We start from the raw sequence: 22,383 nt of genomic DNA on the forward strand, positions 1-22,383 counted from the left end.
TTATGATTATAATAATTTTTATTGATCTGATTCAGTGTGGGCTGTATTAATCTAAGGGTTTACTGATAGCAGTGACTTTTTTTTCTTTCACTTTAATTTATCTGAGTAAAGCATACAGAATTAAACAGTACACTTGTAACTTTGCATAAGTACTATCAAATCTGATGCCTGCTGTAGACTGCCTCTTAGAAAGTAGTAGATTGGAAAGCAATTGTAAAAGACTTAAAGTTCAGACTATGATTTCCAGCTTTAGTCAAGTAGAAATTTCATTATGTATTCTCTTTACAAATGTTATTCAAGCACAACAGTGATTTAAAAGTAATTGATTTTTCCCCAACTCAAATAAAAAAAAAAAAAAGTAAGTGAGTCAACAAAAAAGTCATCTGGCTCAAGCCAGCAAAAGCATAAAGATTTATTAAGTCAACTATGAGTAAGGAAAGGTTATAGAATATACTAAGAGCTCTTCTAATAGAAGTCAGAATGCATATTGCTTCAATGGAATGGCGGGGTGGTGATGTGCATATAAAAACATAATACTCTTACTATGGGGAAATAAAAATGATTTACATACAAATGAATATATATACACCAAAGTTGCTCTCTATAATTCATAGTGAATCTTCAAATACTTTGCTTAAGACTAGCATCAGAAAGCATGATCACTGTAAGGCAGAGAAGAGCAGTCATGTTTGGGAGCCTTCCTTGACTCCCAAAAATTTTTCTTGAGGGGCTCCATCATCAAAATCATCCCACATTCCTACTGCCAGCCTATGACGTGGTGAAGGCCTCCAGCTGAGAGCCAGGTGGGGGGATAGCTGATTCAACTAGAAGCGTGGGTGCATCAGTCTGTAAGATAGGCCATTAGAGTAATCTAAAGATACCTGCGCAAGATGTGTCCCTCCAGGGTTTGGCCAGAACACATATCCTGTGAAAGTAGCTGCTGGCTATTTGGGCCCTAGACTGGAATGGAGTTTATATCATTAGCTAGTATCATTTAATCCCCAGTTTTGCTCTGAGGACACTGGGGTGAAGAAATCCAGACTGGGATAGGCTTGAGATTCTTTCTGGGGCCCAGTCCTTTGGATCTGGGTCTTTGATATTTCATTGATATCTAACAGTTCGTTCTATTTTCCCCTGCCATTCTCTATTCCTATCCAATCCTTCCAATCTAGTGGGTCCCAGGAGGAGACTAATCTAGGGATCTTGGACCTCTCCCAACTACATTAACGCCCCCTGGAGATTCAAGAACCAATACATGCATCAGGACTAGTCTGGATTTGGCATTTACCATTTATCTGGATCAGGACCCTGGATTTGGCATTTACCTCCCTGGTCCAAAAAGCTCTAGACCCGAGGAAGAATGGATGGGCCAGACTAGCTCTAGGACTTCCCAGAATTTAGGGGATTAGAAGGGTTTGGCACTGACATTGGACTTGTGGAGTGGAGTGGAGCTTTTGAGTTTTGCGATGTGGTAAAAGCATGAAGCCGGGCTGTTTCTGCAGCTACAGCTGCAAAGGTAACAGAGCTAAAGACAGCTATTGTCTAATAAATATCTCAATTAAGCTTGTCTTCCTAAATGGTGGGAAAGTAATACTGAGGTATATATTTGTGAAAGCCTTTGATCTAATCCTTTTAATGTTTCTCAGCACGTTCTTGTTTATGTGTCTCCTCAACTAGCCTACCACGTAATGCCGGTTGTAATCGTTCAGTCTATGCCCTTTTCCACCCAGAGCGATTGCCCCATTAATAGAAAGACAACCTTTGAAATAGGTTAGTGAGAGGCAATCAATTTCATGTCTTTCCTATTGATGTAAATGACTGTATTTATTGCAGGAAACAAATTCACTTAGACACTACTGAATTATAATCAACCTAGCAGGGCCTTGAAGTAGTAAATGTTTTATTCGACAGATTTTACTTATTTAAAAATAAAACCGTCAGATGCCAGGTAAGAAGCAAGTGTGAAATGAAACAGACATGACATATTTCAATGTGAGATTCCTCCTCTGAAATGGGCTGGGAGTGACATACGGTGGGTTTATAAATGCGAGGTAAACCGGTAGCAGATAGAAGAGTAATACTAATTAAGTAAGCCTGGAAGTAATTACCCAAGTGTACATTGAAACATTGCCTTTGAAAACGGACAAAATATTTGATTTTGCTCCTTTGCTCTACTCTATGACTGTAGCAGTCATAAATGCTATGACCACAGGGTTTTTTTTTCTCTTAATTTGTTTTGTTTTTTTGACTACCACTTTTTTCGAAATTTTTTAATGTTTATTTATTTTTGAGATAGAGACAGAGCATGAACAGGGGAGGGGCAGAGAGAGAGAGGGAGACACAGAGTCCGAAGCAGGCTCCAGGCTCCGAGCTGGCAGCACAGAGCCCGATGCGGGACTCGAACTCATGGACCGTGAGATCATGACCTGAGCCAAAGTCAGATGCTTAACGGACTAAGCCACCCAGACGCCCCTGACTACCACGTTTTACATGTACCTGAGCAAATAGAGATACATTTTGAAATTTTCTTTTTCTCATTTCCAAACTTTTAAGAAAGGTTGCCTCAATTGGAAGTATCCCCTTCCATTCATCTGATGAGATGCCTTTCAGTCTGAAACGCATACCCATTTTGTATTGACTTGTAGTATAGCTTAAAATCAGTGACGACGGCCTTGTTTGTGTAACTTGTGATAACAAGCTATTTCCTGTAAGCTGGTGTTTGGACCAGTGACATCAGCCCATGTTCTGGTTTGTCGGTTTAAACCAAGCTCTCGCTAATGGGGTCAAGGATGTCCCAAAGTGTCTGGTCTAGGCAGGGTCAGGAGCTCCAGATCATGTTTTTCATCATGAGGGGAAAGGCGGACTGGAATGAACGTGGCTTTCCTGGGGCCACATTTCCCGGAGAAGATTGTGTCAGAGGTAGGCTAAAGTGGACCTCAGAACTGTCTTTTCTTAAAGGGGGAGCTGATGTTCATCTTGTGCATTTCAATCATTCCCAGAAACACAGCCAGGGATTTGGAAAGTGAAGTGAGTTTTCATAAATGACTTTGGCTAGGTACACAGCTGTGCCCTAGAACTATCCAGAAAATAGTCACGTGTCCATACTCACACTCTCAAACACTTGGCTACAAAAAAAAAAAAAAGAAAGAAAGAAAGAAATCATAACTGTGAGTTTTCGGCTTTCTGGAGTTTCAGAAAAATAAATAAGAAGAGTCAGCTGATGAAATTCAAAATAAAATAGACTTCTTAAATAAAATCAGGAACCTCAGTCCACTTTTCCAGTAAACCTCAAAAGGTGTATTCAGAGATGAGAATCAGCCTCAGTTAACCATTTGACTACAGGAGATTCTTTCTACCAGTGCTATTTTCTTTTCTTTTCTTTTCTTTTTTACTCTTATTTAAGCAGAAGGCCCCTTGTCTGGAATTTGGGGACGATTCTGCACTTTATATACACGGCAAATTGGGCTCCATTGCTGGAGACCATGGTCCCAGCCTCAGATCTCCGCTTTGCCAGAGAAGGGATGTGACAAAGTTGGTAGTGTAGCCAGCTGTCCCATTGCTACTTTTCTTTCTCTCCGTAGGTGAGGAGTGTGACATCGACATAAATGAATGTGACAGTAACCCCTGCCACCATGCTGGCACTTGCCTGGACCAGCCCAATGGTTATACCTGCCACTGCCCACACGGCTGGGTGGGTGCAAACTGCGAGATCCGTAAGTATTTCTGCTGTTTTTAACATCACATTTTCATTTAGCACCAAGAGGATACTGACCGTGTCCAGGTGGCCTCCGTCACCCACAGATGAGCAGTGGGGCCAGAGGGCTGACGCCAGTCCCAGAGGAGTACCTTTGCTCATTGCTTTCTGTCCCTCCCCCTTCCTTCCTGAGCCTGAACCCAGCCTTTCTACTGGGATACGAATGTGCAGATGTCATCCAGAGTTCACTGCTGCTCAGACAGCCAAAAATGTGCCTAACTGAGAAGCATTCGAATCGTATCAGAAAACAGAGACTTTATGTTAAAAACATGAAAAAGCACACAGAATATAAATTCACTTTGCATTTATGTCTTCAAGTGTCTTCAAACGTTTAGGTTCCTTTGGTTGCCTGGAGAATAGTCCAGTGAGCATGAGGGTAAAAGAAAACCCGAAAAAATATTTTGAGCTGCTGAGAGCAAATTGTTCTCTAAAGATGAGCTCCCAGAAGTTTGAAAATGTCATAATCAAGATATGTATTAAAATAATGTATCTGCGGGACCCCCAGGCGGCTCAGTCGGTTAAGCATCCGACTCTTGATTTTGGCTCAGGTCATGATCTCAAGGCTTGTGAGTTCAAGCTGTGCATTGGGCTCTGTGCTGACAGCATAGAACCTGTTTAGGATGCTCTCTCTCCCTCTCTCTTTCTGCCCCTCCACTTCTATCTCTTTCTCAAATAGAAACATTAAAAAAATTTTTAAAAATAATGTGTCTGTTGGGTTTTCCATTGTTTTGGAAACTGCTAAAAATTCAACTATGAGACGTATTTTCTTCTAATTGAAATTCATCGGGACAGTGGATCTTCCATAAAAGCTCCCCCTGGGCTCTCTCATCCCTCCCCATCTTTTCTTCAGGTAGAGATAGTTCATCTCTGTGTGAGTTTGGAAGGAGGCAAATATTAGAGATAGCCCCATTTGTCTGTCTGTCTGTCTGTCTGTCTGTCTCCTTCCAGGGCTGGCTGCTGGTTACCTCTCTTCCTCTATTCCGTGTTTCAAGAATAAGCTCTCCTAGGGGGTCCAGCGCTGCCTATGGCTGCATGGGCCTGTCTCATTCTTCATGTGTCTGAGGAGGAAGGTCACATTCTCCGGTATCAGTGTGACCGGTAATATTATTGGGGCTCCTACCAGCTCACTCTTTGTCTTTGCTTTTGGTTGAGAGACTGAGAGGGAAAGAAGGTAGTTATTTTTAGGTCTCTCCGTCACCAACTTTCCTAAGCACCCCTAGACAGCGTGGTCTTAGGACCAACTGGCCTTGCCGAAGATGGGTGGGAAATACTCTTGTGCTGAGGAAAGATATAGAAAGGGATGCTAATGGCTATGAGCTGGTGTAGGATGTTAAGGCAAGAGTAGGTATAAGATGTTAAGTCCAGTCTGGTGGAAAGCATCCCAGACTTAGGTCAGCAGGACCTTGGTTCTTCCCCTGGCATAACACTGATTGTGTGGCTGCATTGAATCATGCTGACATTCAGTTTACTTATCAGTAAACTGGGGCCAGATTTCATTCTAAAATTTGGTAATTCTGGGGGCGCCTGGGTGGCGCAGTCGGTTAAGCGTCCGACTTCAGCCAGGTCACGATCTCACGGTCTGTGAGTTCGAGCCCCGCGTCAGGCTCTGGGCTGATGGCTCGGAGCCTGGAGCCTGTTTCCAATTCTGTGTGTCTCCCTCTCTCTCTGCCCCTTCCCCGTTCATGCTCTGTCTCTCTCTGTCCCAAAAAAAATAAATAAAAAAACGTTGAAAAAATAAATAAATAAAATAAAATAAAATTTGGTAATTCTGTTAGAAATGACAAATTTTGTGCCTTAGGGCAGAATAATATCTATTTATAACTTTTAAATCTTTTTTTTAAAAAGTTTACTTATTTATTTTGAGAGAGAGAGACAGAGGGAGATGGGGGCCGGGGTGGGGGTGGGGGGGGGGACTCGAACCCATGAACCGTAGATCACGACCTGAGCCAAAGCCAAGAGTCGGATGCTCAACCAACTGAGCCACCCAGGTACTCCTATAACTTTTAAATCTTAATTATGAAGATAAATATATAAGAAAGTATGGATAAGAAGTCAGGGACACACAAGACGCCCTCCAGAAGCTTTAAGTAAAGTCCTATAATTATAAAAAATCTAAATTTTACTTCATTCCAGTGATGATAATATAGGCAAAAGATATACAAGAATGGAAAATGAAAAGTGTAAAAGTTGACTTCAAATTCAAGGTCCATCATACTCCAGCTGTGTAACCTGGACAAGCAAATGTATCTCTCGGAGTCTCATCATTCTCACCTTACAAGACAGTGATGGGGAAATGCTGTGAGGATCAAAGGAGGCAACTATGTGCAGATTTCTGCAACGCAGTAGGCACTAAATAAATGCTAGTTTACTGTGGCTCATGTACCGTGAACTACTCCTTGGGAGGACCAACTTTCGGCAACTGTCTTTTTGGATGATGAGTGCCAAGGGCATGGGCCACACTGAGTGGCTGGATGCAAGAGGGCCCATCAGACATCTTGGTCCACACTTGGGCTCCCCGTTTGCCCAGAATAGCACTTTGCATTTGGTGATCTCATTTCCGCCTCTCCATTAGGCCAAAGGCGCTAAAATCAGTGTCCTCACAGATTAGGCTCAGCGGGGTTCCAGTGTTGGATGCTTCCATCCTTGACCTGAAGGTCAGAATGAAAAATGTGCATTTGAGGTTTGCTGTGACATGTAGCTGATGGCCAGTGTCTAGAGAACTGGGTCTGAATCAAATGGGTGGATCTAAGGACCAGGAGTGGAAGTAGAGGGCCAGGGAAGATTCGAGAGGCTTCAGGTCCCATCCCTTTGAGGTCCCTTTCTAACGCTGAATTATCTGTGATCTTCTCAAGTGTCCAGAAACCAAGAGGAGGGTATCTGGATGGTGCAAGGTCGGATGGGTAGATCTCGACAGGAAAGCTCAGATGTACGCAGAGAAGAGGGAGAACCATAAGCCCACATAGGCTCCATAGCAGGGAGGCCTGTGAGTTGTCAGAGGGGGTCCGGGAGCTTCCCATCAGCCTCACTTCTGCCTCTGGAGGCCACATCGCCTGCCTCCCTCGCTTGCTCATTCTGCCTCAGCCACATCATCCTGCTTTCACCTCCTTGGATAGGTCAAGTTCATTCCTGCCTTCAAGGCCTTTACCCATCTGCTGCCCTATGCCCGGAGTGCTCGCCTTTCAGATTTTAGCACAACTTTCTCCTTCACTACACATCGATTAACCTAGAAACTCGCCCCTTTAGAGTTATTATCTGTCCCCTAGTCAGTAATAAGGAGTAAAAATCTAGCAGACCACAAAGATTGATCAAAGCCACCAAGAAAACTGACCCAGAACTATCTAAAAGGATCATTTAAATAGTTGTTGTGTTTTATATGTACCCTGAAGCAAATGCAAACCTTAAGTTCCGGAAAGTACCAAAACAACCTAGTGAAATTTGTCTGCTCTCGACTCTTGCCATCTGAGACTGATAACAATTTTGGCTTTGGATTTTAATAAAAATTTTGCCTTCCTAGAATCAAGGTCTAAAAAACCATAATTCCTATAAATGTTTATATAGTGGTGTTTTGTGTCATCTGTGTAGGAACTGTGAGGTTTCTACAGTTAGCGTTACAGTTAATCTTGCTGACTGACAGTTGGACAGGTAAGTGCATTGAACAACTGAATCTCTGCCTCAACTATTAAATTAATGATATTCTACAAATAGGCAAACGGGCCATCCTGGATTTATAATTCAACTAATAATCAAGGGCCTCTTACTATCGACACTGAACACTACACCCAGGACATAAAGGTTAATAAAGCAGCCCCTGCCTTCAGGAGCTCATCATAATCCAAGGGTGGCTCATCATAGGTGGTGGGGTTTCTGTCGGTTTTGTACAGGCTGCTCCGGGAACCCAGGGAAGAGGGGATCCTCTTGGGATCCTCCTCCCCAAAATGCATGGAATTTCATAATGGTTGAAGAAACTCATCACATGGCTATGTTGGTTGGGTTCTTTGGTTCTCATTTTTGTATAAACCAGGATATTTTAAAAAATAAAATTAACCTTTCTTCTCATCCAGACCGCTGCTTCACTCCCCAAATGTAACAATTATTAGCCATTTATTGTTTATTTTTCGAGATGCATTCGGTCAATATTGTAAGTCCTTTTTTTTCCTCCCATAAAAATGGAACTATTCTATACATACTGTTCAGCATCTTGCTTTTACGATTAACAATATATTGATATTTGTAATATATAGAATATTTGTCTATGTTGATTTATGCAGATCTACCTCATTGTTTTAGCACCACGTGGCTTCCAATCTAGCCCATCAAACCCTTTCTTTATATGCAGCCAGAAGCACCTTTTATTTCCTTTTTGTTTTTAAGTTCATTTATTTATTTTGAGAGAGCAAGAGAGAGTGCAGGCAGGGAAGGGGCAGAGAGAGGGAGAGACAGAATCCCAGGCAGTCTCCACACTGTCAGTGCAGAGCCTGATGTGGGGTTTCAACTCATGAACTGTGAGACCATGACCTGAGCTGAGATCAAGAGTCAGATGCTTAACCAACTGAGCCACTCAGGTGCCCCTTCTTTTTGTTTTCTAAAAGTATATGGTCTTTTTTCTTTTTAATTTTTCCTGTTATTTTTATTGTGGCAAAATACATATAACATGAAATTAACTATCTTAATCGTTTTCAAGTGTATGGTTCAGTGATATCAAGTACATTCATACTGTTGTGCAGCCCTTACTACCATCCATCTTTGTAACGCTTTTCATCTTGAAAAACCAAAACTCTGTCCCCATTAAGCCCTAACTCCCTGTGACCCCTTCCCCCAGCCCTGGCAATCACCATTCTACTTTCTTTGTTTCTTCTCTTTTTTAATCTCCCCTTGCCCCTCACATCCCAGCCTCTGTTAACCACCATTCCACTCTCTGTTACTATGAGTTCAGCTTTCTTTTTTTCTTTAGATCCATATATAAACCAGCTTACGCCATATCTGTCTTTCTTTATCCGACCTGTTTCAACTTAGCACAATGTCCTCAAACTCATTCATCCACGTGGTTGCATCTGGAAGAGGCATCTTTTCAACGTGCAAATCTGAATACTCAGACCCTTCTCCCCACCAGTTTCTCTCCCTGCCAGTGCTGAGCTCCTATTAAATTGCATTTATAACTGAAGACCAAAGGCCACACGATTGCCTGTGGGGCCGCGGGAGGGAGCTCCTCACTCAGCCCACCCCTGGCTCGCTCCCTCGCTCCCTCGAGCAGCCACCTTGTCGCCCTTCCAGTCTCTTGTCCTGTTCCCCATCTTCCCCCCTTCCCCGGGGTCTTTTTCTGGGACCATGTTCCCCCTGCTCTCCCTCAACTCTGGTTTTTACCTACTTACCTGGAGATCCCAGCTTCCTACAGACCCTTACTTCTAGAGCAATTCTCATTCCCCAATTAGATGGAGATTTGCCTTGTCCTTTCCAGTAGCACCGTGGAGGTGGTCCTTGATTGGCTTGGCACACTTGTATGTCTACAGCTACTATGGGATCATTTCTTTGGTCTCTGTACCCCTCAAAAGATGGGGAACTCCAGGAGCCAACTGTGTACTTTCCCTCGCTCTTTATCCCAGCATCTAGTGCCATGCCTGGCACATAGTAGGTGCCCAATTAATGGCTGTTCAGCAAGCAGATCCTATGAAAGAGGTGAACTTTTCTTTCCATTCCTTTCCTACGCTGTCCTCTTCTGAAGTTTAAAGAGAGCTCTTAATCTTTTGCGATCTCATTGACTGCCTTGCTTGTCCAAATAACTCTTAGCTACGGACAGCAGAAGGTGATTTGAAAGCCCTCCTCTCAATTAGTCTAGCAGCAGATGGTCTCAAAAGTTATCTAGCTGTCTGATGTCCACACATCGCACACTCTCTTTTTAAATAATATAGGTGAACACATGAACGAGCCTGGCTACGTTCACGTAGGTAAATTAAAACACAGATCTAGGCAATGTGTTCTAGAATGAAATTTATAAATCTAATGGTGTCTCCTTCGGTGGAGTGGTGGTTATTGCTGGGTCTGGTTTTAGTCTCATCCTGGCCACAGGTGGTCTGTTTGACCCCGTGCAGCTGCTTAAGTCCAGCCTCTCTCCCTAGCTCCAAGGGCTACGTTACAATTGACAGGTAAATGCAAACACACTGTGGAAAACACAAAACCTTAAACAAACTGAGTTTGAAACCTAGATACAAATGGTCTCGCAGACCCATAAGCAGGCAGTTTGTGTGCATGTGTCCCTGGTCATGCACCTGTTGGGGCTGATGGGATCATTCCATCGAGCATCTTCCGGTGCACAGCTCCTCTCTGAGCTGTGCTGTAGCTGGCATAGTGAATGGTTCATGCAGCGGGACTCTGGGATGCGGCAAAGTGATAGCTCGTGAGGGTCTCGTGACTTATGCCAGGACTGGAGGTGGCAGCTTCGGCCACCTGGCGCAGATCCTCTTGATGCTTCCAGACCGAGGTTGGATTTACTCAGATCCAGCCTGGTTCCAACCCGATTAGTGAGTAAAGCAGCCACATTCACTTCTACCAGAAAAATTTCAGCCGACAGTAACGTAGGAAAAAAAAAAAGTGGGGGTAGGGGGAGGAGGAAGCAGAGCTTTTCAGAGGAATTTCAAGAACGTTTTCCCAAAGGCTCAAACAGCCTGGAATGCAGAGTTTGGGGAAGTTAGAGCAGATGGCCAGAAACGTACGCAGCGTAGGCAGCTCAGGCCTGGGACGCCATGCTGAGCACGTAACCCAGCGCCGTTGTCTGTCCACGGTAGCGGCCGGACCGCTGTGGGTTGTGTGCTCGCTGTGGATACACAGTTGATACGAGTGAGCTATTCACATGAAGTTCGAAATCAACTGTGAGGGCTCAGCGGGAACGCACGTGGCCCTGCCATAGCAATGGGAGCAGAGCCCTCTACTAAGTCGGAGTAGAAACATCGCTGGCTGCCCTTGCGGTGATGTTAAGTGGCTGTTACGGTGAGGTCTGAGCGTTGGACTCCAGCTTACAACTGAATTTTTCAGAGAAGGTTGAAATAGTTGCAAATCAAGTGAGTCCTGCTTTTCTTCCAGCCAGAAGAATGAGTGACTCTCAGTGTGAACCAGGCATTGCCAAATTAAATGCCTCTGATCCGGGACGGAGGCTTCGTTCTCGTTTCACAAAACACCTTCTCCCCTCCATGGCGACCGTTCACTTGCCGTGATTTCTGTCAGTCCCTCTGGCCATATGTGAGCTGGTTCGGACAGAGCCGGGACTGCGGTCATGGTCAGTCTCACTGCTGCACGGACCTCGTGAGCTCAGGCAGCCAAGCTCACCTGGCAAAACCAGACCTCAGGGGTCTTGGTAAAAACTCAGGAGTCTGAAGTTCTGGGTGTGAACACACTTCACTCATCTCATTCTTCTCAAACTCTCAGGAGCCATCAGGTTTGGGGGCATGAGTCCCTTTTCCGTTAGGCTTCTAGAAAGGGGATCTGCACACTTGGCCTTGTTTGGGTGTCTCCCTGTGCTCTTCTTCAGATTGTAACCGTTCAAGGTAAAGCATAGCCAGTTCTCAGATTCCGTGGTCACTGAAGACGTAGCTTGGGTGAGTGTGTATGTGCCCGCACATCGCACACATTCCTGCAGAGTTTGGCCCAGTGAGAAGAGTCCGAGCATTTCACGGGAAGACGGGCCCGTCCACACACCCACCCCTGAATCCCATTTTCAGGCTCCCGTAGTCCTAATGTGAAACCAGTCGTCTCGAGGTGCTGGTGCTGTGAGTCCAGCACAGAAGGCATCCCTTTCCCACACGAACTTGGCTTCTCTTTGGTCTTATGTAGCCCTTTTTATTTTCCAAACTTCCTTTCAAGTCCTGTTCACATTATCCAGAACATTCCACATGTGTGCAGGTCTGTAAACAGTTCATACTTTGACACTCTTGACCTGTGCCAGGCATGAGATTATGTCCCATTCGTCCATTTATTTTCCTGCTCATACACGTTGGTGTTTTTTGAAAGGGCCCAGAGCATTGCTCAGTAATCCTGAGCTCACAGTGCGTGCCTCAGAGGGCAGTGTCCTGCTTCTCCTTATCCTTTATCTCTCTTCCACCGTGACACCTGCTCCTTTTTAGGACCACCCACCACATGCCCAGCAGCAGACTTTCTTACTTTTCTTCACATGTTTTCTAACTTGTGCCTACAATAAGCCATGGGGTACGTGTTGCTATTTTCATCTTATAAATGAAGAAACGAAGTCTCAGGGAGGTCAAGTAAACGTTGCAGCTAGGATTGAAGGCAAGGTTGGCATGATCCCAAGGCCCACACTTCTTCCACTGTTATGCTGGAAGATAATCCCATGGATGTTCTCTTCAACTAATTTATTGCTGATTTTTAAATATTTTTATAAAAGGAATACATTATTCTTTTGAAAGAAGCTGGAATAGACGGAGAAGTATAATGAAGGAAATAAAAATCACTTGTGATTCTGCCTCCCATTGACCTCTATTGTCAGTGTGTTCCTGGGTGAGGCAGACTTGGGTCTAGATTTGAGCTCACCCAGCTGGTGATGCCAATTTCCTATAAAGCAGAGAGAGAAAATGGATCTTCAGTTGGTTGTAATGATTAAGTGAGATGTTTTCAAAGAGCTTAATGTTCGTCATTATTATCACTCTGTCTTGAGCTTTTCAGTGTAGAGTTAGGCACTTTGAGTTCACATGTGACTGTACTATATGGGTAGGTCCTGTTTGGCCAACTGCTTTTGTTCTCTTGTTGGAACAAAACATCTCTTGGGGCGCCTGGATGGCCCAGTCGATTAGCCATCCAACTCTTGATTTTGACTCAGGTCATGTTCTCGCAGCTCGTGAGTTGGAGCCCCACATTGAGCTCTGTGCTGACAGTGCAGAGCCTGCTTGGGATTCTCTCTCTCCCTCTCTCTGCCCCTCCTATGCTCGTGCTCTCACACACACACACTCTCTCTCTCAAAATAAATAAATAAACTTAAAAAAAGAAGAAAACATCTCTCCATCTCACTAAGAGTTGGTATTTAAGTTGTTTCCCATTTTTTTTTTCTTTTATAAATTGTTTTGTCTACTTGTGGGACAGAGAGAGAGTGTGGGGGTAGGGCCTCTGGCTATAGCTATAACATTTTATTTCTTTAAAAAAACCCTGAATTAACAATCTAAAGCAAAAATGGTTCAATACGAACTTTATTAACTTTGAACAGTATTAACTTTGAGTGGTGGGTACCTGGGGGTTGTGCTTATTTAATGAACCTTTTTCTAAATGTATAGTATTTGGCCATTTAACATTTAAAAGTTCTGATGCTCAGATGAACGTCCTTGTATATAGGGCTTTACGCATTTATAGGACAATTTCCCCAGCATAAATTCTAAAAATTGGAATTTCCGGGTCCATTAAGTCTACACAAGGGTTGAGTATCAGTTTGCACATCCTCATTTCTGCATACATATCAGCTGTGGTTATCAAATATTTTATTTATTTAAAAAAATTTTTTTTAAGGTTTATTTATTTTTGAGGCAGAGAGAGACAAAGCATGAACAGGGGAGGGGCAGAGAGAGAGGGAGACACAGAATTTGAAACAGGCTCCAGGCTCCGAGCTGTCCGCACAGAGCTTGACGCGGGGCTCTAACCCATGGACCGTGAGATCATGACCTGAGCCGAAGTCCGATGCTCAACTGACCAAGCCACCCAGGTGCCCTCCGCTGTGGTTATCAAATATTTTAAATACTGTTTGGAATGGATAGAGGAATTGCATTTTTAAAGAATTATGAAAGTAAATAATTTTCTATTTGTGTGTCTTTGGTAGATTCCTTTTTAAATTTTTTTTTTAAGTTTATTCATTTTTGAGAGAGAGAGAGAGAGAGACAGAGCGTGAACAGGGGAGGGGCAGAGAGAGAGAGAGAGGGAGACACAGAATCCAAAGCAAGCTCCAGGCTCTGAGCTGTCAGCACAGAGCCCGACGCGGGGCTCGAACTCCCGAGCCACGAGATCCTGACCTGAGCCGAAGTCAGACGCTCAACCGACTGAGCCACCCAGGCGCCCCGGTAGATTCCTTTTTATATTTTTGCCCATTTTTCTATGGTGTGTTCCTGGTTTTTCTTTTTTTTTTTTTTTTTTTTCAACGTTTTTTTTTTTATTATTTATTTTTGGGACAGAGAGAGACATAGCATGAACGGGGGAGGGGCAGAGAGAGAGGGAGACACAGAATCGGAAACAGGCTCCAGGCTCCGAGCCATCAGCCCAGAGCCTGACGCGGGGCTCGAACTCACGGACCGCGAGATCGTGACCTGGCTGAAGTCGGACGCTTAACCGACTGCGCCACCCAGGCGCCCCGTTCCTGGTTTTTCTTAATGATTCGTAAGAGGCTCTTGTATGTTAAGGACATTAGCCCTTGATCTGGGTTATCCATAGAAAATAATTCTTCCCAGTTGGGGTGGCCCTTGTATTTTAGGTTGCTGAAGCAAGGTCAGTGAAGACCTTCCTGTTACAAAGGTCACAACTCACACCCAGACCTTTGCTTACTTTCGCCCCAGACCTGCAGTGGAAGTCAGGTCACGTGGCGGAGAGCCTCACCAACATGCCCCGGCACTCCCTCTACATCATCATCGGGGCCCTCTGCGTTGCCTTCATCCTGATGCTCATCATCCTCATCGTGGGCATTTGCCGCATCAGCCGCATCGAGTACCAGGGCTCTTCCCGGCCAGCCTACGAGGAGTTCTATAACTGCCGCAGCATCGACAGCGAGTTCAGCAACGCCATCGCCTCCATCCGGCACGCCAGGTGGGCTGCGTGGGGAAGGGAGGGGGGAGGAGGGGAGAGCCCGCTGCCATCTGGGTGCGTTCCTGGGAGGCGGGTGGTATTGCGAACAGGAATCCACACCTGCAAAGAGGATTTCATAGACGAAAGCATAGGTTCAAGGCATACTGGGGACAGATAATTGGGCTGCTTTATAATTTGCTGCTAGCTTACTGTTTGCATTGAATACATTCATTCATTTAATTTGTGTTTATCCGTGCTATAAATAGCCGATTCTTAATCACTGTGTAGGAAATGTTTTTTGATGATTGCTTTTTGGAACGTCTTTAGCTGTGCTCTCCAAACAGCATAGGTAAGCAGTTGACATTCGATTTAGCGGCTTCCTTAAGGAATGACAAACAGCTTTCATTCTGCTGTTGGTGTACATATTCTATAAAACGATGTCCTTTTCTGGAGGAAAGACTCCTGGAGGGACGAGGTACCACACCAGTGGTGCCACAGAGAAAGCAGGAGTCGGGTGTCCGAAGTGTGGCATTTAGTCCCAGCCACCCCATTACTTGACTCTATTTCACACAGACCATTCAAGCCTCTGCAAACACTGGTCCCTGAATAGCGAAAAGTCATGTCTCCCTTAGTCAAGGCAATCAAATTAAATTACAAATAGTAAAGGCTTGTATAAAGAGATAACATCCTATGTATTCTCCAAATCTATAACACTAACAAAATCAGCTAATCTAACTTTTTTTTACTTTTAAAAAACTTTTTTAAATTATTATTTATTTTTGAGAGAGAAGGAGGAAGACACAGAATCCAAAGCAAGCTCCAGGCTCTGAGCGGTCAGCACAGAGCCCGACGCGGGGCTCGAACTCCCGAGCCACGAGATCCTGACCTGAGCCGAAGTCAGACGCTCAACCGACTGAGCCACCCAGGCGCCCTTCGGGAGGAATCCGAAGCAGGCTCCAGGCTCTAAGCTGTCAGCACAGAGCCTGACGCGAGGCTCGAACTCACAAACCGTGAGATCATGACCTGAGCCGAAGTTGGACGCTTAACCGACTGAGCCACCCGGGCGCCCCCATATTTTATTTTTGCACAGGATATTTAGTACAAAAACGAGCGCGCCAGTGTTTGTTAAAGGAAAGCTGTTTTCTCTTTTAATTGCTAGAATGATCTAAAGTGCACAATTCAGGAAGTCTGTGCTGTAGTAAAGAGCGGGCTGAGCTCGGTGTCTTCAGATTGGGGTCATGAGAGCTAGTAGCTGCAGTACCTCTGTTGGGAGGCCGTGTAGTCGTCTTGATCAAAACACACGCAGCTCCGGATTCCGTCTGAACGGTACAGAGGCTACGAGTTTCAGAAAGTTTGCTTTCTGCGCAAGGAAATCCCCAAACCAATTCTGAGTCAGGCCCTACGTGCTGCTCATCACTGACTCCTTCCTTTAAGGGTCAGCTTAACAGCACAGCCTCCGGGAAGCCCTGAGGCCAGTCCCTGCACGTCTTGTTTATTTGACTCGTCCGCCAGCCTGTACATAAAGGCCGTTTTCTTTCCGTCTCCAGCAGGTGCTGGCACATAGTAGACCCTCCTTCCTACAATCTGAGGTCTGTAGTGACAGGACGGTCTCTGTCAGGGATTGGTGCGGGATGTCTTGACCTGCCTGAGAGGTGACGTCATTCCAGGGCAGCAGCCTCCCAGGAGTGCTGGAGGTTCTCCGAAGTCGCTGGGTGAGAGGTGAAAGGTGTAAAAAGTGGAGGCGAGGAGGCAAGCTCCTCTGTTGCTCAAGAGTCTTCTCTCTCTGTTCCCGGAGGTGCTGAGTTCACCGGGAAGGAGCGGAATCGGCGGCGTGACACCGGGATGTGTTGGGAGACCCAAGAAATCAGGTTCCCTCCACCCCCGGAGGGATCTCTGGCCAAGATCCTTTTGTGTTCAAGAGGAGTATTTTATTTCAGCCCCAGCATAGTTAAGGATAGATTCTTCTGAGCTTCCTGCTTAGATAGCCCGCTAGGAAGATATTTAGCTGGATAGTCTTGGAAGGAAAGAATTAACTTAAAAGCATTTACAGACCCGGTTCTTATTTGGTGCTGATTTCTATCAAAAATATTTACTGCAGAATTCCTAACCAGTAAGCTCCTCCATGCACCAGTGACTACCGATAAAGCCACTGAAGTTAATACAATACCTTCCCAGATATCTGGAACGTTCCCTCATAAACGTTTACTCAGCTACGGCCTGTGGTTTCTACAGCCTGGCTGTCTAGAGGTCCTGGCTGGGTCTCTGGCTGGTTGGCCCCTTTTCACTCCTTTTTCCTGGAAACCCTAGAAAAGCATTGAAAAAAAATTAACCCTTTTCGCTATTACCTCCTCCCTAGTTTTCAGCAGTGACCTGTAGCTTGCTCCCACTTCCCAGCCTGTCTCCCAGCTGCTGGCCTGGAGGTGACATGGGATCTGAATGCCATCAGCTGAGCAGCCATGCGGGACGAATACTGAGTGGGTCATCTGTGGCATTCACGAGTGACCGAGGCAGCGTCTGGTGATTCTGATGTCAGCTCTCAGTTGATGCCAGTGCTGGGCTGTGAGGAGCCCCTTTCTCTCTCTGATTAAGAGTCGTGTGTTCTGTGGCTGCTTTGCTGACCCCTTGGGCCGGAGAGAGTTTGCAGCTGACCAGTGGGAGCGCACGGGCATTCCGGGCTCTGGAGCGAGGTCACATCTCGGCTGCAGATTGCTCCCTGCTCCCCCAGCGCTAAGCGCCTGGTCACACAAAACAGAACCAGGGAAGCTGAGAGAGGACCCGGTCACGTTTTCTCAAAGAGCATCTCTGGCTTTGGGCCTTTCTCAAGGTCAGATCCGCCTGCTTTCCCTGTGGTGGTGTTTTAGCTCTTGACTTCCAGGGGCGCATGAACTGGAAGAGAGCACGGTCTCGATCTGCCTGAGAATTGGCTGCAGTATGTTTTAGTGAAATAACGTGGGCAAGACTTGTCACCAGATAATCTTTGGGATGTCAGTGACATTAATGCTATCGTGGCCACAACTTCCATCATTCCTTCTAGTTTTTGTTGACATGGCCAGAACTCTGCTGAATCCTTTGGAGAGAGGGACCATGAGTGACTCTTAGGGTCTTCAGCAATGGTCTGCAAAATATTTCAGCTGGTTCAGACCGTGTATTCTCTGGGTGCCTGTGACTGTTCCGCTCTGCCTTTATAGTGTGAAAGTAGCAGAGACACATTATGAATGGGTGCAACTGTGTTCCAGTCAAACTTTATTTAAAAACAGGCGACAGGCTGTAATTGGTTTGCAGGCTATCGATTGTTAACCCCTGGTCTACGTTATAATTTTCTTTATTTTCCAAAAAGATTTTTTTTTTTACATTTAAAATGTACCTTTATGATAAGAAAAAAAAACCCAGCATGTTTTTTGAAGGAATAGTCACATAAATATTCCTGCCATAACACAGGCAAGCTCTTATATTGGTTTAGTGCCTGAGAGTTTTTGTTTCTTTTTAAGGTTTATTTATTTATCTTCATTTATCTTGGGAGAGAGAGAGAGAGCAGTCGAGCATGTGAGCCAGGGAGGGGCAGAGAGAGAGAGGGAGAGAGAGAATCTCAAGCAGGCTCCACGCTGTCGGCTCAGACCCCGATGTGGGGATCCATCTCATGAACCGTGAGATCAGGACTTGACTGAAATCAAGAGTGGGACCCTTAACCAGCTGAGTCACCCAGCGTCTGAGAGCTTAAATGGACTTCTATAGGTGTTAGCTTCTTTCTTAACACCCACCCAGTTCTGAGAGACCAGGAAACTATAAAAAGCTATTGGTATTATAAATGTGAGTATGAATGCACAGTCCCGTTTTACTCGATGTAAGCTTGCCACAGTGATGGGTGGAGGAGATTCAAGGGAAGTCTTGGTTCACTCTATTGTGTTTTAAAAACCACTTTAGCTTCTGTGTGGTAGCTACCGCACTTTGTGCGGAGACCCCTGTACGTCCCTGGAGGAAGTGGAATGGACTTCTCAGGAGCGAGTTAAGGGATTCCAGCTCTGAGACAGTGCCAAGTTCCCTTTGTAACCAGCGTTATACTTCATTCCCATACTGGTGTGGAGTCGATCTCAGTAGCACCGGGCACAAAGCCAGTTACCTGTCTAGATATGAAGTGAGGCTCCTTGTTCTTGTCCACGTCGACCGTGTGGCCGCTCCTGGCTGGGTTCAGACCTTGCCTCGTTTTTCTCAGCGGACCCCAAACACCCCTCCTCAAACCTGCCCTGTCGATATTCAGCCCCATGACCGCAGTTTAAGGTCACAGCCCTTTGAATTATAGCTTATTGGTAGATTGCATAACACGGAGGCATTTAACCTTCTGGATTTTGAAGAAACAGGTTCTTCTTCAAACTATGAAATCACATAAAAAATGAAATGGGTATCTTGGGGCGGCTGGTGGCTCAGTCGGCTAAGCGTCTGACTTCAGTTCGGGTCATGATCTCATGCTTCGTGAGTTCAAGCCCTGGCTTGGGCTCTGTGCTGATGGCTCAGAGCCTGGAGCCTGCTTCGGATTCTGTGTCTCTGCTTCTCTCTGCCCCTCTTCCATTCACTCTCTGTCTCTCTCTCAAAAATAAATAAACATTAAAAATTTTTTTTTAAATAAATAAAATGGATATCTTAAACACATATTCAACCTATTAAGTCACTTGGATTTTTCCTCTTGGTCAGCCGACTGATTAATAGGCTGTGTGTGATTTGCTGGCCCTCCCATCAAATCAGGAAACTGCCCCATGGTTACTATGGAAAGAGGGCTTTTCACAGGGATTGTCCTGTTTTGTTTAAAATGAACTAGTGGTATATTGTTACCAATGGGTCTAGCTATTTTATGAGACCTAGATTGTCAAAATATTTGCGCCCTAAAGTAGCTTCTGAAATTTTCAGCGTTGGGAGAAAGTATCCGGATCTAGTTGGCTTCTACACTCTTGTTCCTTTCCGTGGTCTCAGATATACACAGGCCTCATGCAATTTAGGTAAACAGACTCCAGGCTGGACTCCAACCCAGGTTTATGGATGCACAATCCCAGGCCTCAGTGAGCCTTCACGTTTTAGCTGTGATTTTATTGAAAGCTTTTTAATCTTTCAGTAATACCCTTGGATTTCTTGGTGGCAGAACGCATGAACTCATTAGTCTGTATTTTGCCCGGTGCCCATCTGGCACGGTTTATGCCTTTGTGCCCCTGAAGACCGGTAAATCTTGAGTGAATCGGAACAAAAGATTGATGAATGTTTAAGAACCAAAGGTCATATGAAGAATGCAATGTTTTCTCATCTCCCACTCTCTTCTACTCCTCACTGTATGTGAGAGGGCGGACTTCCCAAGAAAGCAAAGGAAAAACTAGGGATGGGGGTGGGGGTGGGTAGGGTGGAGGCTGTGGTAAATGAGCCCCTTGAAGTGTTTGGGGCCCATCCGACCCACCATTTTAAAATTTCAGATTCTTTACGTATTTCCTTTGTGAATCCGTTGGACTTGAAACAGTTAAAAAGAGTTGTCTCTACTAATGAGGAGGGGAGGTGGGCAAGTGTGGAAGATTGTTTAAGTCATACTGCACTCCAGGGACTTAGGGAAGGTGAGGTCTTCAGTGGGAAGAGACCACCCAGAAGTTGAATTGGCTTTATTTTCATAATCTCCATCTTAAGACTGGTTTGGCAGGAAGTCCTGAAATTGGATTTTGACACCCCTTGGCTTCTAAGCATCAGTCCTGCTGTTGCGGGGATTTTGATATGTACAGATCTTTTGGGACAATGGCTTGTGCTCAGAGAAAAGAAGGCAATGGCTTGTGTGTATGTGGGGGGTGGGGAGGAACAGGTGGGCGGGGTTGGATGGTGGGTAGCAGGGTGTGGACAAACATCTCCTTATTTGAAGTCCTTTCCCCCATATCCCCTTCTCCTTACGGTGGGACCTCCGATGACCTCTGAGCCTTTACAGCTCTCCTGCAAGTCCCACGGGAGAGGCTGTCTGTCCATAGTCCAGGGAGCACCGCCCGCCATTCTGTATTCCAGACACTAGAATGGATGTAAAATAAACTTGCCTCTCCAGATAGTTAAGGGTCTCAGAAGAAAAAGACAAATACATACACGTTTTCTTGAAGCTTATTGTAGAGTTGTCATGCCTGGCTGCTTTGCCAGGATTTAACCTCGAAGCTTCAACATTAATTTGGGCTCCACGGTTCATGAAATCCATTTTTTTACCTCCTGCCCTGGAGACTAATATCTCCGCTCGTTCAGTGTTATATCCAGGTCTCTTAAATTTCTGTGCTTGCTAGGGAATGTATTTCTCAGGGTATGTTTATCATTCCATCTGATTCTTGAATCTAAATTATTCTCACCACTTGCCTTTAGTAAGGCTTGACATCCAGTGTTCATCTAACCAGAGTCCTCTCTCTCTCTGTGTGGTTTCAGGTTTGGAAAGAAATCCCGGCCTGCGATGTATGATGTGACCCCCATCGCCTATGAGGATTACAGCCCCGATGACAAGCCCCTGGTCACACTGATTAAAACAAAAGATTTGTAATCTCTTTTGGGGGGGGGGAATTATTTTTCAAAAAAGATGGGCTACCACCCTCACTTAAATATTTTTAAGAAAATAAAAAGCTTAAATTTGAAATGGTAGCTGCTCAAGAGTTTTCGGTAGACTATCCAAGAACTAATTTTCTGCAGCTTTTAGTTTGGAAAAAATATTTTAAAAACGAAATTTGTGAAACCCATAGACTACGTTTTAATGTACTTTCCGCTCTTTACACCGTATGCTTCGACTAGTGCGTGCTTCTTCCACGGTGGACACCGTCATGAAACCCAGATGGTGTTTCATGAAGTTTCTATGTGACTTGTGAGTGCCAGCTTTCTGAGTAGTTAGGAAACACATGTAGAGTATGACCCATATAACAGTATAGCCGTCACCTAAAAAGAAGTCTGAAATGTTTGTTTCGTGAAAAAGAAACTAGTTACATTTATTATTCCTAACCCGAATGAAATTAGCCTTTGCCTTATTCTGTGCATGGGTAAGTAAATTATTTCTGCACCACCGTTTTGTTGAACCTTGCAGAAATGTTCCTTTGAGTTTGTTTTTGTCATTTTCGTAACGGTGGCCAAGCTAGGCCTTGAAAACCATGCATAGGGAAAGGGCCTGGTGAGGCAAATTATGATCGCATCGAATCTATATTTTCTTTAAAAAGTCAAGGTTTTTATATTGTGAGTAAATTAAATTTACGTTGGAGTTGTTTGTTGCTAAGAGGTAGTCAATATAAGAGAGTACTAGTTCCTTCGTGGTGTGTATTTCTCATAATGCATCTTTATTTACATCCAGGACATGTTCGTGGCTGTATTGGATTGATATGTGCTTCTTCCGATTCTTGCTAATTTCAAAGAATATTGAATAAATGTTACCAAGTCCAGGATGCGCTTGTCCCTCGTTCTTTTAAAATTACAGAAAACATTTTGGGTTTGCTATTCATTGTCAATGTCATTGTTTTTCACATCTTAAATATTTCAAGGAGTACATTTCTGTGCCTTCTAGGAGCCCTCCTGACCTCCTGATTGCCAGTGACCCATCCCTCCGTTCCTTTAAACGTGAAAGGTGGGGGGGAGAGATAAGAATTCTCATTTCTGCATTTACACCAGAACTTGCCCGCGACATGCAGCACGCATGGCCGCTGAGGTGCATTGGAACGTGGAAATGCTTGTAGGCATGATGTTCAGGGGACCTGCGGCCCCAAGAAATGTCTCCTAAGCGCTGGGTCCAGTGGAGGTCAAGTGAAATGGCCTTAGCAAACAGCAGTTTGGTCCTGAGCAACTTGAAGGCAGCTTAGAACCGCCCTACATTCAATTCTATTTTGCATCCAAATGCTGCGCCCAAG

At 44.9% G+C, this 22,383-nt stretch overlaps 1 protein-coding gene across 1 annotated transcript in view; it reads left to right on the forward strand.

Moving 5' to 3' along the window:
- DNER (delta/notch like EGF repeat containing) overlaps positions 1–21,924 on the forward strand; it is a 319,639-nt gene extending 297,715 nt beyond the window's left edge. Inside the window, exons 11-13 of the mRNA XM_058702317.1 lie at positions 3,582–3,713; positions 14,287–14,533; positions 20,930–21,924. Coding sequence (XP_058558300.1) covers positions 3,582–3,713; positions 14,287–14,533; positions 20,930–21,041 — 491 coding nt within the window. The 3' untranslated portion in view covers positions 21,042–21,924. The remainder of the gene's footprint in view (positions 1–3,581; positions 3,714–14,286; positions 14,534–20,929) is intronic.
- Positions 21,925–22,383: the final 459 nt, after the last annotated feature.

Source organism: Neofelis nebulosa, chromosome 2, assembly GCF_028018385.1.
Source record: "Neofelis nebulosa isolate mNeoNeb1 chromosome 2, mNeoNeb1.pri, whole genome shotgun sequence".
Taxonomy (NCBI): Eukaryota; Metazoa; Chordata; class Mammalia; order Carnivora; family Felidae; genus Neofelis; species Neofelis nebulosa.